General features: G+C 39.4%; 2 protein-coding genes across 8 annotated transcripts in view; one reads left to right on the plus strand and one right to left on the minus strand.

Annotated features, from left to right (window-relative positions):
• LOC307013200 (uncharacterized protein) overlaps positions 1 to 11,533 on the minus strand; it is a 35,414-nt gene extending 23,881 nt beyond the window's left edge. For 2 of the 6 annotated variants that reach the window (XR_013800891.1, XR_013800892.1), the window contains exons 1-2: positions 10,029 to 11,010; positions 8,743 to 8,898 (exon numbers count right to left, since the gene is read on the minus strand). Coding sequence is in view for 1 of the 6 variants with exons in the window: in XM_079640478.1 (XP_079496604.1) it covers positions 8,743 to 8,898; positions 10,358 to 10,522 (321 nt within the window). In the remaining 5 variants the exon portion in view is untranslated. The other 4 variants (XR_013800893.1, XR_013800895.1, XR_013800894.1 and 1 more) reach the window with 4 other exon arrangements.
• Positions 11,534 to 13,574: 2,041 nt separating this feature from the next.
• The window catches only part of LOC307047175 (ubiquitin-conjugating enzyme E2 E2), a 54,016-nt gene continuing 52,034 nt past the window's right edge, over positions 13,575 to 15,556 (plus strand). For both annotated transcript variants that reach the window (XM_079693939.1, XM_079693940.1), the window contains exon 1: positions 13,575 to 13,740. The gene's annotated coding sequence lies outside the window, so the exon portion shown is untranslated. The remainder of the gene's footprint in view (positions 13,741 to 15,556) is intronic.

The following is a 15,556-nucleotide window of genomic DNA, read 5'->3' on the forward strand; positions in this document are numbered from 1 at the left end:
GTTTCTTTCTTTAGTAAAATCCAGATTAACTGAAGTCTTTGTCTGCAGATGATTAGCTGGAAACAAAAACAAACTTTTGAAATGATTTGAAAGTTCTGGTGGAATCTGATTTACAACAGCACTTTTTAACTTGACTACAATCCACTACATCCTCACCAGCGACTAATCAATTCTGGCTATATTCTTTTCTCCACATATCAAAATGTGAAGGAGGCGAGTAGAGAGCTGTAGCTGCCAGCGACTCAGCAGAGGATTAATGTTCATTGTATTCTACTTGCTGTGCTGAAGAAAATGTGAGGAATGAAAAGCAGAAGGGCCACGTTTCCTCTTCTGCAGGATTATCTCAGCGGGACGTGTTGCGCAGGGAACTCAGACGTGGTGTTCCTGCAGATACTTGACCTTAGGGGAAGACACACTTGACACCAAAAACAGTCACGTTTTTAAGTCTGAAAGGAAATAAACTGGTCCAACTTATAAAGCGTATCTCTGTCACTGCACACTTAGTGTAGTCTGATGAATTTGAGCACTTAGCAGGGTGTAATTAGTTCTTGTGAGACCTAAAAACAATGAAGAATTAGTAGGCTCTGGCTGGATGCTCAACTCATATGGAATTACAAAATGTACTTAAATTGCATTGTGCTAAAGGAAATGGTATTACTGGGTGTGAGGGCTACAAGCCTCACAAACAAACACACATGCTAAAGGTTATGCTTTTGTTTTACATCAGACATACACATTTATTTGAAACAGCTTTATTTTTGCTAGATTGAGTGCATGCGATATTGTTTAAAATATCTATTGTGCTGTGTGTAATCCTATTGTCAGTGTCTTGCAGCTCACCTTGCTCCTGGGAAAAGGCTCAGCTGATGAAAACCATGCCTTTATAGATGTGTCAGCTAATTGGACTACGCCGTTCCTCTCAAACCCTGAAGGGTGTTTAAAGAGGCTACTCCATTTAAGCCACCCCTTTTTAGGGCCTTTTCCCCCTGCACGCAACAATGGACTGGCCAGTAGTGCTATCAATTCCAGCAGTGTGGAGATGAAGGGGGGGTATGTGAGTTGCTCTTGGGCAGAAGAGCACACAGGATGTCACCTGTTTTTGTGACATTTTGTTTATCCATTAATGCTAATCCATTAATGCTAATCCATTAATGCTAGATTGTGTTGGTGTATATCATTAATAATACACCTTTTTTTTAAATCCTAATTGATTTTGTTACCCATTTTAAAACTGTACATATATTGGGTAAATAAAATCCTTATTTTTTCCACTTCAACCTGGATTCCTGATTTTTGCGTACCCTAGTCCTTCACACTGGGGTAGAAAAAGTGAAAGTATACATTAGGTCATCTAGAATTAGCTGAAAGTGAACACAGTAATTCTTCTTTAAAACATCTGGTTTATTTATTTGTAGTTTTGACCAACAGTTTACGTCACAAGGAGATTTAAGTCCTTATTTGGAAGAAAACACAAATTGTTGCCACGTCAGAACAACTTACAGACTCTACACAGCAACTCTCACTTATGGAAATATATCAAATAAAAGGTTAAGTAGTTTCAAATCCTAGATTGGATTGAATGTAGTTTTAAACAGGTACCTGAGAGTCTTCGGTGATTCCTGAAAGAGGACTACCCATTTCTCTGAAAATACACTCTGCTACTGTGGCAAGACATGACCCACCATACCATACTCTGCCTTTGATTGACTAGTCTGGTGACAAGAACTGACTACTCTTACTGTCATGGCTTCCTGAGTCATCTTAGATACAAATATTTTTTTTACAATGTTGAAAAACAGGAAGAAATTGACAAGTCATTGTGACTGAAGCTCATTTTTGTTCCAGGCACTGTCAGATCAGACAATTGTAAGGATTATATCAACTTCTTCTTTGTTTGACAGGAACAACTTCAGACAATATTCACTTCTGAAGAAGAATCCAACCTTTCATGATATGACCTCAAATCTAGGCCCATTTTTCAAGGATCAAATGTTTCTTGCTTGTTTGTTTTGCATCCTGTGAAAGTCAAACAAGTTCAATGTGCCTCCAGTTTATTATGTAGTTGCACTAAGTAATCACATAGATTTGATTACCATACTCACCGTCACATTCACACACTCATTGCTTCCCTCTTTGAATCACTTCACCAGTACTTGCAGCAGCTTTCCATGCAATTATTCATTTATGTTGGTCCACTCAGCGGACGTCCTCTGCATGTAAAGCTGCTCTGGAAGTTTGATGTATAGCGACGTGAGTCCCCAGGCCGCCTGGCCAGCAGCCGGACACTCGATGCCCAGAGTCAACACGCCCCAAGGACAAACCAGCAAGACACATAAAGCCGGGAGCATTAATTATTCAGAGTGGGGACGGTTGTCTGAGACAGATAAATGTGCTTTAACAATTCTACTCTTGCTTTTCACAGCAATTTATGCTGGAGAGAAGGAAAATAGGAGCTCAGTTGTCCATTATCCTGCATTTTATCCCCTCAAACCGACAAACCCCCTCCAAAACAATTTAGTAAATTGAATTGCAACAAATGAAAAGAGGAGCGAGGCCCTTGAAAAGCTATGTTTGGCGAAAACCTTGATGATTAGAATTGCAATGACAGAAAGGTAAATCAATAATGTCTACGACAGCTAAAAGTATTTTGGAGGACTAAAAAACAACAACAAAAGGAAAAATATATTTTTAAATTACTTTTATTGTATTTCAAAACTTGTATAAAAAAATATGTGCGCAGCCGATATTGGACATATTGTTGTTACTGAAGGTTCATCTTCAAACGATTTCTGTCTTACTGTGTACCTTAAATATATAAAACTATAACTCATATTATTCAATAAAATAAGTCAATGTAAGAAAATGTTAATCTCTGTGTATATGTTTTTCTTTTAAATGGATTTATATATATTGTCTTTTATCAGGCGTTTTGTTGCAATAGGTCTAACTGTGAAGCACATGTCACTGTTTAAATAGAGTTTAATTATGCTTTTACTCAGTCATTTGATCCAACAAACAATGTTCTGTGCAGTGAAAACATATTTATTTGTGATCAGAAATACCTATTGTAAACATAACTTTGGAATAAGATGTAAAAGTTGCGCGAAATCCAAAGAGTAAAGTATGTTTTGACAATCAGTTTAATTCAGGGTAAATATACGATTGATATGTTCAATGGACAGACTGCTGCACAACACGTTAGCTTGGACTGGCTAACTTTTACGAAAGAGAGAAAAGTGACTCCCAAAGTTCATTCTAAGGTCTCCAAAAAGGTTCATGCTCTGGCCCAGGTGAGGAAACTAAAAACAAGGCAGTTATGTTCCGCCTCCATAAAACATTTGGGGAATACAAGGTTTCCCCTCTGACAGCAGCGATGTGTTTATAATGCAAGTGTGCAACTGAATATGAGCATGTACGTGTATGCCCCTGAGTGCCTGTGTGTGCCTGTGTGTGTGTGTATGTGTGTGTGTGTGTGTGTGTGTGTGTGTGTGTGTGTGTGTGTGTGTGTGTGTGTTTGTGTGCGAGCGTGTGTGTGCGTGTGTGTGTGTTCACAATCATTGCTGCATCTGCGAGCCACTTCAACTCCTGCGTTGGCGGGAAGATCTCTGCGTTGCTGCACGCTCTGTCACAAGAAGCTCCACCTAAACGCCTCTACTATTTATCTTCCTCTGGGGATTACAAAGCATTGCAAATACATGCCGCCCGGCGTAACCGACAACAGTCACATTATTGAAGCCTGAGTGGCGATAAGGCGCCTTGTGCACCGCAGGGTAGTCTGTGGCCTTTCTGCAGCTATCTGAAAGTGGAGCACATATAGAGAAAATGAGAATCTTTGCTCTTTGAAATCTCTGTGATCCGACTTTTACCACTCCTCTCTGAACAAACTCAGCTAAAGCTCCTTTTTGGCAGAATATCACTAGACCTCCTCGTCTTTCAGGAAGAGAACAAACAGGTTTCTCGGTCAGCTGCTCCTCTCATCATCTAATACAATTCACTCACATCTCCCCTTGTTAATTTTAGCACCACCACCTCGTCACTTTCTCCCAAATCACAGAAGACCCCCCCTGTCCATAACAACTACGCCTCCAGCCAGGAGGATGGAGGATGTCCTTACTAAAGGTTATTACAGCACATTTCCTGTGTCATCTAGAAGAAGAAAAACCTACGCTCTGATCCTGAGCAGCAGGGAATATATTCACAAAGGATTTTACACAAGGTCGAATCAATGGGCGTGTGCTTAGTTGATGATTAGCATTATTGCACAGCCGAGGGCACTTTATTCTCTCAGTGGGAGGCTTTCCTTTAAGGGGCATCTGAGGTTTTTGCCAAATCTTAGATCTCCTTTTTTGGTCCTGAGTACTTTGAGTCATAAAAGGACTTTATTCGATGGTTTCTAGTTCCAAAAAAAGCCCAATAAAAATCCACGTACAACGGGTGACGTGCACTGCTTTCAAAGATCTTCAACAGCTCTCAGCTTAACAGCTTTTTCCTGCTGTGTTACCTTATTTAGCCGCTGCTGTTGCTGTGGAGAGGCAAATAACAGCCAGCTGCTCCAGAGGTGGAGCTGGGCCAGCTGAGAATGTGTGCAATTGTATGAATGTGAAGCCTTACGCACTGAAAAAAACGTGGAGTGACATTTACTTAGAAAAACCTCAGTAGCAATATTCCACGCAGAAATTTAACAACCTACATTTCAAGTAAATTCTACTTAAAGTTCAGAAGTGTTTCTAACAACAGGTACACAAGTAAACTTTACTGTGCTTTCTGTTTTTTCTTATTTAAGTGTACTCATTATTGCATAGTATTTTTTTACTTAAATATATAAGTAATATTTACATAATATTTCTTCTTCTATTTAATTGTACTCACTATTGCATAGTATTTTTTACTTAAATATACAAGTAATATTTACATAATATTTCTTCTTCTATTTAAGTGTACTCACTATTATATAGTATTTTTTACTTAAATATACAAGTAATATTTACATAATATTTCTTCTTCTATTTAAGTGTACTCACTATTGCATAGTATTTTTTACTTAAATATATAAGTAATATTTACATAATATGTATTCTACCTTTAACAGCACTACCCTGTTAAATATGGGCATAGAAAACATGAAACAATGTACTCTTTAAAACAGCAACTTTATGTTTTGAAACACTGGTAGAATTCTGACTTAAAAAAAAAAAATCACATGTGGCCCTAATCATATTCAGCACATGACTTTGCAAGAAAACTAAGTGCAATCACTCATCCCTGACATCCTTTGCTTTTAGTGTTATAGAGAATAATTACACAATATGTAGTTGTACAGTGGCCCTGAGAATTCAACGCACTCAAGAAAACATACAAAACACAATCAAATGAAGAAAAAAAATCTTCACCAATTTGACATGTGCCGCATTGAGCTGCAAATACTCAAAGAAACAAATGAAACTGTTTCCAGGGGAAACTAAAAAGGGCTGTGTCAAGAACCCCCTCAACAAGGTTTTGAAACATTATCTTAACAATATACAAAACATGTAGTTGTACAAAGTGGGCTCAGGCAAAACATATGAAAAAGGTCACTGTTGCTAGACACCATAACTACCAAGTATTTCCTCTGAACTGCAAGTTGAAGAAACACCTTTGTACAGTATACACTTAGGCTACAAGTTTGTTGCACAATGCATGGACTTTTGGAGACATCTTCAGGACATTTAGCTCAAGAAAAAGCTTCTGAAATACTTCAAAAGTGTATTTCATCTTCGGTGGATAACTTAAGTTCATTGCATATATGAAGCCTGTGAGCAGAAGGCAAGACTTTGACACACATCTGCAGTCATCAAGAACCTCACTTCCCTCGATGATGATGGACACATCGGCAGAGCCTTCGTGTGCTGCACTTCCACAGAGGACAACTATTTTCATGACGTGCTCAGCATAGTTCTCTCTGACGAAATCTTTGCTCACATCCTGTCAAAACATGTGAATCGGTGTTGAGATACACTATACTGTACATGTTTTCTTTAAAGTGAATGAATATGCAAAAGGTGATTCATTAGGTTAAAGTGGCCATTTAATAGGGCTGAACTACCAATCAAAATGTTATCGAAACTGCAATATTGCCTACAATAATTTTCAAATCGCAGCAGGTGCGATATTTGTAAAAGGAAAAATGTAAATAAAACATTTTTGTTTGCTACAAATCCTCGCAAAAATCACACCATGATCATTTAAAAATGTTTCAGTGAAAATGAGAATAATGATGATCCTTTCCTGATATCGCAATTGCAATATCAGTTAAAATAATTGCAATTACATTTTTTTTTTTAATCGTTCAGCCCTAGTATTTAACTAACTATTGATTTTATAGTTCCTTTCCTTTTGTAGATAAAGACGGGGTAACTTATGTAGGGAATTTGTATTCACTTTTATTTATTGGTTTAAAAAAGCTGCTCTGTTCCAAGCAGGAAGTAAAAGCTGGTATAGTACTGGATTCAGTTTAGCGAAAATGAGGTGGGATCGGGGCTTTAAAGGCTCAAATCTTCAATTCTACTGAAAACCAAATTATGAATCAGAATGTAAAAAAAGATCATTAGAGAAAGAATGAAAAAAAGAATGAATGTAATAAAGTAAAATGTTTGCTTTTATTTTAAATATATTAAATATCAATTTATTTCATCTAAATGTTAAACTTAATTAAAAGGACATGCCTTTTCCACATACTGGCATGAGTCACTAACTTGTAGAGATATCCATGTACAAATATTGAAGAACAGACAACATGTTTATGGATACAACAATCATCAGAACATTTACCCGGTAGTCTTTGATGAGTTCCTCTGTAGACTCTCCAAGGAACTCCATCAAGCAGCGGATGATGGCATCTCGTCTATCTTCTACATCAGGCCTATTCAACTGGCGGCCCGCGGGCCAGATGCGGCCCAGAACCAACTCCCGAGTGGCCCAGCCTCCCGTAGCCAAATTCCTACACTAGTACAGACCATGAACGCAATACTCCGCGTTGCATAGAAACCACCAAACCACAACGCAGCACGTTTTTTGAAAGTGCATCTAGTGGTGCTAGTAACGGTGGTCCTATGATAGCAACTCTAAAACATGTCTCTCTCAACTCTGAAGCGTAAACAGAGACAAAACGGTCATTGATCTTGTGGAGCAGATCCAAGTCAAGCTGGACCTTTTCGCGACCGACTTGAGCACGGGTCGGATGCTGCATCTTCCGACGCTCCCTAAACACATCACATCTCCGGCACAAATCACGGATGTGATTACAGATTTCATTGCGAGGTTGAAAGAGAACTTTGCCGGTCGATTGGATGGACTTGCTCTGCCCACAGAGGTGATTGGCTTTGCCAGATACCCCTTCACTGTTGCAATAGAGGGGGACGTATCAACCAGAGCAAAGGAAGTGGTCCCCTGCATCGACAAGGGGAAATATACACTGGAACTTATTGACATGCAGCGCACTAACGGGCCAGCGAAGTTTTGGAGTGATGTCAAAAAACGGCAGTTCCCTAACATTCAGAAAGTAGCGATCTGTGTGCTCAGTATGTTTGGATCAACATACACATGTGAATCAAGCTTTTCACACATGAACTCAATCAAAAGTAGCACTCGCTGCTCCCTGACTGACAGTACTCTTCACCAATGTCTTAGGATTGCATTGACATCCTATGAGCCAAAAATCACTGCTCTTGTTCAAAACAAAAAATGTCCCTTCTCCCATTGAGAAAGTCAGCGATGACAAATCACAAATAAGGTGATAGTAAGCACCTAGTTTACTATAGTAGACGTGTAGTGTAGTATTCATTCATATAGTTACCCGTATCCCTTGTTATGGGTTTGTGCACTGAAGGGTAACTGGACAGTTCTTTCTGTATTCATTTAAGTGCACTTTGTAATGTGTCTGGGTCAAATGTGACCAAAACGTATGATTTTTTTGTTATTACTTGAAAAGTGAAAAAATAGTATTGCTACAGTACTACCTCTTTGTGTTGCATTGGAGCTCTTTAGCTGTGTTTTTTGTATGTCAGGAAATGTATTAAGACTGCTATTATTGTATTCAGTAAATGCACTTTGTGATGTGCCTGGTTCAAAAAACATAACCTGAATATTTGACTTCTAAAGCAAACAAATGTAATGCTACAACTGTGCACTTTTTTTTTCTTCAGATTCTGTTAAATTAATGCTAATTTGTTGTGTTTTTATGCACTTTTTGACCTACCTTTGTGAGATGAACAATGAATAAAAATTGCATGTTTTTCATCGCAGTAATATGTGTTTGTTTAAAATGTGTCACTACCCGCTTTTTACAGGCCGCTGAATGTCTGGCCCAGCTGAATTTTGTAGTTATAAAATATGGCCCAACTGAATGTGTAGTTGAATAGCCCTGTTCTACATGTAGCTGTTAAAACCGACAAGTACATTATTGTAGAGAGAAAGAAAAAGATGTTGCGTAATGGTCAATTGAACCTGTTACAAAAGAAGGCACCAACTAGGTGCAAGGATGCAAAGGAGGATCAAGCTGTGCATACAAATGAGTTGATACACATTTAACTTAAAACATCCTATGATGTGCCAAATGAGACCCAGGGTCAGTTGGGTAGATGCCCTGCTGGCTTTGGGTCTTGGTCAGGCCGGCCAGATCATTACATTATTATTATTATCTTTTCTCAGTGAATAAGAGCCCAACATACGTTGATTGATTGTAATTGTATGAATTTTACACTTTACCTGACTGAGTGAATCCAGCAGGGGTCTTATTTTTGTGCCTGCAACTCCGCCTTTTGTCTCAAATATCTCCTGCAGTTTCGGGGTGTAAAAGTCCAGTTTGGTCAAAAAGGTTAGCTCGAGATGAATTGTTGTAATCCTTCGGAACTCCTCTTTGATCTGAAACAACAAGGTGATAAAAACGAATTTAATTCTTCATGTCCACTTTTTGCTGACGGTTGTGGTAGAGGAGCTGTAGATTTTGCACTAACATCGGTAGCATGGTTGAGCTGTAGATTTTGTACTAACATCTGTAGAATGGTCAGAAGCAGTAGCAGTAGCGCTAGCAGTAGCTACTGACAGTAGCTACTGACCATGCTACAGCAGTGAGCAGCAGAGGTGGGGAGAGGCGGGGCTATGGCTTCATCTATCGGGAAATGATCGTATAGAGGCGATTACACAGAGCCGTTTGACCCCCCATAGCTTTTCTGTTTGCAAATCTATCCACCTTGGGACCCGTTATCGTTTGTGGGGCCGTTTCTATTGTTTTGTTACAGCCTCGTGTAAATGAAAGGGCTATATGCAAGAGAAACTATGCGGATACAACCCGTTTTGTTCTCGTGTAAACGGGGTCTCAGAGCTCACAGCTCCTCATATCTGTTCGGAAACTAGACAAAAGTTAAACAAGTACAAACCGCAGACTTGTCAAAGCATTAATTCATGGTTTTTACTAACCGGTATCAGTATGTTGTTACGGGCCGGGACAAACCAAACTGTGCTACGTGCTGCACTGGAAAGCGCCAACAGTGAATCCATTGAGGCAAACACACAGACACACTCACCTTTTAAATCGTGCTGTTCATATTTCATTGCAAATATAATATTCCTTGACCACTTTGTCCTTCTCTAGGCTGCAGTGAAACTGACCGCATCACGTAGCATCGCACATACTGTTGAGTATTTATTTTGTTGAGCTGGAGCCATGAACACCTCCCTCTCCCGAAATAAAAACTATTCAAATTTTAAAAAGTGCGCCAGTGCCATAGTTTCCATTATAAACGGCGAATGTTGTCGTAGTCGACAACTTTGAAGCTTCAAATAAGCCTTTAAAAAATATATATTATATCTGATGTGTGCAACTTGCATGAAACCGGGCTAAGTTTGCTAGCACGATAACGAGCTAGTTAGCCAGTTACTCTGTCAGCTAATGTTAGCTAACTTAGCCTTACATTTTTAATAACCAAATACTGACTTCAGCTGACAAGCTAATAGGAATGTAACAAGTTAAACAAGCACAAAAACATACTCACATGACTCCAGTGGTGTAGTCTACTTTTTTGTAGTGGGTATACTGTAATAATTGTATTCATCCTGTCTCGAAGCAACACCTCATGAACACCATCACACTTACTAATGCATAGACTATTCTTGAGACTGGTTATGTGTTATCAACATGTCAATGTATTATAAGCATTTTTATGTGACTTTTAACTGCCAGAGACATTAACAATAAAAAAATAAAAGAATGAACAATGATGGAAAAAGCCCACTTATCTTCTAGGGTTGAACAATTAATCGACATTTTTATCAAAATCTCAATATGGCCTACTGCAAACACTGTCTCTGACACAGCTCTCACCAAATTTCCAACTAAATCCTGTCCACCCTTCTCCGTGAGCTCCTGGGCTATTTTGTGTGCTCTGGACGTCTCATGTCGTCTAATCTTGTTTCTCAAAGAGGCCAGAGATGTTGATCTGCTTGAATCTGAGGACTGGATCTTAAAGTGCACCCACTCCTCAGACATAGACACTCGTTGTTCTGTGAGGACACCTGTTGATTTTGTAGCGCTGCAAAGAGCACAACCTGGAAATAAACAAAACCATGACTAATTAGCATAATACAAGTTTTTACCAATAATATCTGCAGAAAAGAGCCAAGATTTACTCAAAAGTATTTAATAAACTGCTTACAATATTTACATCATGGCTAACAAATGCATGAAAAGCAGATAAAAGGAGAAACATTTTCCACTTTTTCAATAGCTAATTATTTGACAACTACTGATAACTAACATATAGTAATATAATGGTGCAAATGTTTTAAATGCACTTTTAACATGACCATGAATTAACTCTCATTTGCATAGTCATTGACTTTATGAATTTCTGTTGTTTAGATCAGCTTTCCTTTGCATGTGTGCTGACATTTACCTAACTTTCTGTCCCTCCACTCTAACCAAGGATGCCTGTTCTTACATTCCAGCTACTGTTACGTTAATGATAACCATGCTAATTCCACTTACCGGGTAAATTTGCGGCAGCGCCGGGCTCGTTCTCTGTCACCTTTAGGACAGCCGCCTGACCTGGCTCTTCTTCTGTAGTGGTAATAGGGGAAAACTTCGGAAAACATTAAAATATTTTCGTCTGTTTTCGTTTCATGTTTGCTTCCTGTTTAGCGCTCCGCGAACTTGAATGATGGAAGGATCAAATTCTGATAACGTTAGAGAAACGTGGGGTTTGTCAGAGGCGAACAAAGTGTGTTGCTGTTGCTTAGCAACAGGCCAAAGGCGACGGAAGCCCCAGACGTCCAAAAGTATTAACACAGAAGGGGGCGAAAGCGTGAAAGCGAAGTCACAAAATGATGTTGTTACGTATCATCGCTCATTTTTAAGAGGGCATACGGAAATCACTGGCATTTTCTAGTGGGTATACGGCGTATACCAGCGTATCACGTAGACTACACCACTGCATGACTCCACATCGATGAATATTCAAATGAAATGGTCGACCAAGCAGTCTTCAAGTTCCACTCAAATGTCAACCTTCTGAGTGGACTGTCCGCGCATGTCTGCGGGGGCAATGTGCGCGGGAAATACTCTCTTCTGACGTCACCCACAGTTAACTCGCATTTCCCATGCACATTTTAATAGCTTTAACAGGTTGTACAGTCAATACAATAATTTAGGTAATATTTACTTGGTGCTATTGTTAAAATTCACTTATCAAAATGAAGATTCAAAATTACATAGAAACACAAGTAACACATTAAATAAAAGGAGACATTTTGAGTAAAATTACTGAAATAGTAATGTGTTGTAGAATTTAAACATATAATCAAAGTAATATTTACAAAGCCAAAAAGTCCTTTTTTTCAGTGCGTCTTCGTGAAGAAAACCTTGTTCTGAGCTGAAGGTTTTTACCAATTATATCAGATTGTCTGCCCTTGTATTATGCGCACTCTGAACAATATTGTCCCGAATGTCAGCAAAGGTGCCCCAGAGCAGTTATCATTGCATCCTTGTTAACTCAATGCAAACCGTAGATGTGATTTTCTTTTTTTAGTTTGTTTGTTTCTGAACCAATGAACCTGAGAAAAAAAGGGCTGAATGCGTACACAGAGAAAAAGTAGAAAACCTCATTTTATTTGTCAACGCTTTTAACCCAAGGGGGAAGTCCGCAATTCCATTGCTTTCCTTTAGTGGGCAAAGTGGGAAAAACACAGCTGGAGTCTGGTGAGAACAGCAGCAGTCAGGGCTTGATTTGCTCCCCTCAGCACTTCAAGTTTTATAAAACCTTATTGGAATTGTGCACAACTGTGAAAGAAATATCTCCTTCTTTGATTGAAATAGATTTTTTCCATGCTCCATTATTTCCACACAAGTACAGATCTGCTGATACTTTGTTTTTTTGTGACGCCGGCCTGACAGAAATGTCTTGAGTTTATGGTCAGACTCACGCCTCCATCGTTCCCGGAAATGCATCCACGGAGGACCCATCAGTGTATCCTCGGTTAGAGCTCCTCCAGAGAGCCTCCTCGATGGTCGATGCTCGGTCCTCGATGTGCATTTAGAGAAATGAGATGTCCTTCAACATGGTGCGCTGAAATCCATTTCCGGGTTACTACCGGAGGACCGAGGAGTCGAGGAGGGGAAATTAGAGTATTGAGAAACCTCTTATGTCTCCCCACTCTTCCCTCTCCCTCTCGGGGCCCTGAGTGGGGGTCAAAGGGCATCTGGGAGGAATGCCAGAGGGGGAGGGGTGGTGAGGTCTTTTGTCCTCTCATCTCCAGTCGACCAATCCTGGCCCGTGTGACATATCAGCTCTTTGCATACTTTACCCACAAGCCCTAGCAGTTCCTCTGCAGAACTGAGGGGGGTCACTGTAAGTCCTGTGGGGTCACTTGAGGTCCTGAGGGGTCACAATCACACATTAACACATGTTATTCTGCACATATAGAGCCTTTTGAAGCAGGGTTTTCCTCCTCTGAGCCTCCAAGTATCCAGCTGCACTTGCCCATTCTTCTCTGTGAAATGAGGGGGGCAAGGAGAGGAAAGTGGGCCCTGGTCCGTGGTTTGATCCCCAGCTGTGGCAGAGTGCTGGACATTGGAACAGTACTTCGGCGGCACTCAATGACGTAGTATGCTTAAAATAGTGGCTCTGGAGCAGCTTTACTCGCGATTGAGAAACACCCATACTATACAGAGATGCTGTATGAGAAACCAATGTGAGTTTGGAAAATTGCACAGTATAAATCTATTCTAGTAGACCTCAACAATGGAATTATGATCAGTAGAAATGGCCATGGGACCTTTAAAGATAAACAGAAAGAGCTGTTTTAAATCCACAGCTTCACACAGCACACAAAATTATTTAACTTAAAATATTAGGGGATATTCATTCATCAGTAAACCAGTTAGGAAAATATGTTTCCTATAACCGTTTTAATACATTTCCCCTCTACAAAATATACCATGAGTTAGTAATTAACATTATTCATATCGAAGAACTATCAGCTGAATATCTTTCGGTTTGCCTCTGCTTACCGGAGGTTTTAAAAGTACCGAGATGTCCGACTCGCCTGAACGCAACCTAACGGTCGGCGCGTCTTCAGCTGGAAACACAGTTTTTCAACCTTAGAAATTTAGTTTTTATCTTTAAATAATCCAATTCAATCCAAAACATTTCCGAAGACTCCCGGGTTGTGCCTGTTGACGTGCAGGAGGCTTCAACTACCCGCTCACAGGTGAGTGTACAGGTGTATTATCAATGAAAACTCCATCACACATACACACATGCCTTAGCTTAGCATGCCGTTAGCTTTGCACGCTGTTAGCGTAGCACGCTGTTGGATAAAGATAAGATAAACCCTCACAAATAAACATGAATATTCAGTTTAAAGTTCTGAATCCAACTTTAACAACAAAAGCGATGTTAGGATGTAATGTATAAGATAATATGATAAGATAATAGGTACTTTATTGATCTCAAATTGAGGAAATGTTTGCTTTGCAGCAGCATAAAAAACAAGAAATTAAAGAGTAGAAATAAACAATGCTAGAATTTATACATCTCAAAATATAATTAAAACTGCATTTTAAAAAGTAGAAAATATACAGTGGACTGTGAAGATAAAACGTCTTTGAACTCTGACAATAAAACACTATTGCATGCTGCTAGCCTAGCACAGTGCTTCTACTGCGGTCAAGCCAGCCTCCACTCGGGAAAACCTAGTCAAGACAGCCCGCACGTGATATTGCGGTGCGCGAATATCCTATGCATTACGGTAGAGTCCTGGAAACACTGCCTCATATATGAGCTATCATCCCTGTTTTTAGATGAGAATAAAACAAAAACTGTCCAGTATCAAAGACTCATCTCACTCCAGGGTGATAGCAGGACACCCCACCTAGTCACTCAGAAAAAATCAGGACATTCTGATGTAGAGTTTCAAAATAAAAGATCTTTGAAGTCTCAGATATTGGCTATAATCCCTCTGTTTTAAGATAAGAATAAAAAAAAAACTCTCCAGTATCAAATACTCATTTCACCCCAGGCTGGTAGCAGGACACCCCATGTAGTCACTCAGCAAAAATCAGGACAATCTGATGTAGAGTTTCAAAATAAAAGACCTTTGAAGTCTCATATATGAGCTATCATCCCTCTGTGTTTAGATGAGAATAAAACCAAAAACTGTGCAGTATCAAAGACTCATCTCACTCCAGGGTGATAGCAGGATACCCCATCTACTCACTCAGAAAAAATCAGGACATTCTGATGTACAGTTCCAAAATAAAAGACATTTGAAGTCTCAGATATTGGCTATAATCCCTCTGTTTTTAGATAATTTATTCTCATCTAAAAACGGATGACAGCTCATATATGAGCAGACCGCTGTCGACGTACTGGGCACCTCTGCTATAGATGTTCTCTGATGCTATCCATGCTATCTGATGCTATAGATCAGGGATCACCAATTACATTTGTCCAAGGGCCAAAATGTATCCAATAGACACTATCGCGGGCCAGCGATTTCTATACAGGACTGTCTCAGAAAATTAGAATATTGTGATAAAGTTCTTTATTTTCTGTAATGCAATTAAAAAAACAAAAATGTCATACATTCTGGATTCATTACAAATCAACTGAAATATTGCAAGCCTTTTATTATTTTAATATTGCTGATTATGGCATACAGCTTAAGAAAACTCAAAAATCCTATCTCAAAAAATTAGAATAGTTCCTCAGACCAAGTAAAAAAAAAAGATTTATAACAGCAAAACACAATCAAACATTTGAAAATGTCCATTAATGCACTCAGTACTTGGTTGGGAATCCTTTTGCACGGATTACTGCATCAATGCGGCGTGGCATGGAGGCAATCAGCCTGTGGCATTGCTGAGGTGTTATGGATGCCCAGGATGCTTCAATAGCGGCCTTTAGCTCATTAGCATTGTTGGGTCTGGTGTCTTTCAGCTTCTTCTTCACAATACCCCACATATTCTCTATGGGGTTCAGGTCAGGGGAATTTGCAGGCCAATCGAGGACAGTAATGCCATGGT

Source organism: Notothenia rossii (assembly GCF_949606895.1).
Source record: "Notothenia rossii genome assembly, chromosome: 7".
In the NCBI taxonomy this organism is placed as follows: domain Eukaryota; kingdom Metazoa; phylum Chordata; class Actinopteri; order Perciformes; family Nototheniidae; genus Notothenia; species Notothenia rossii.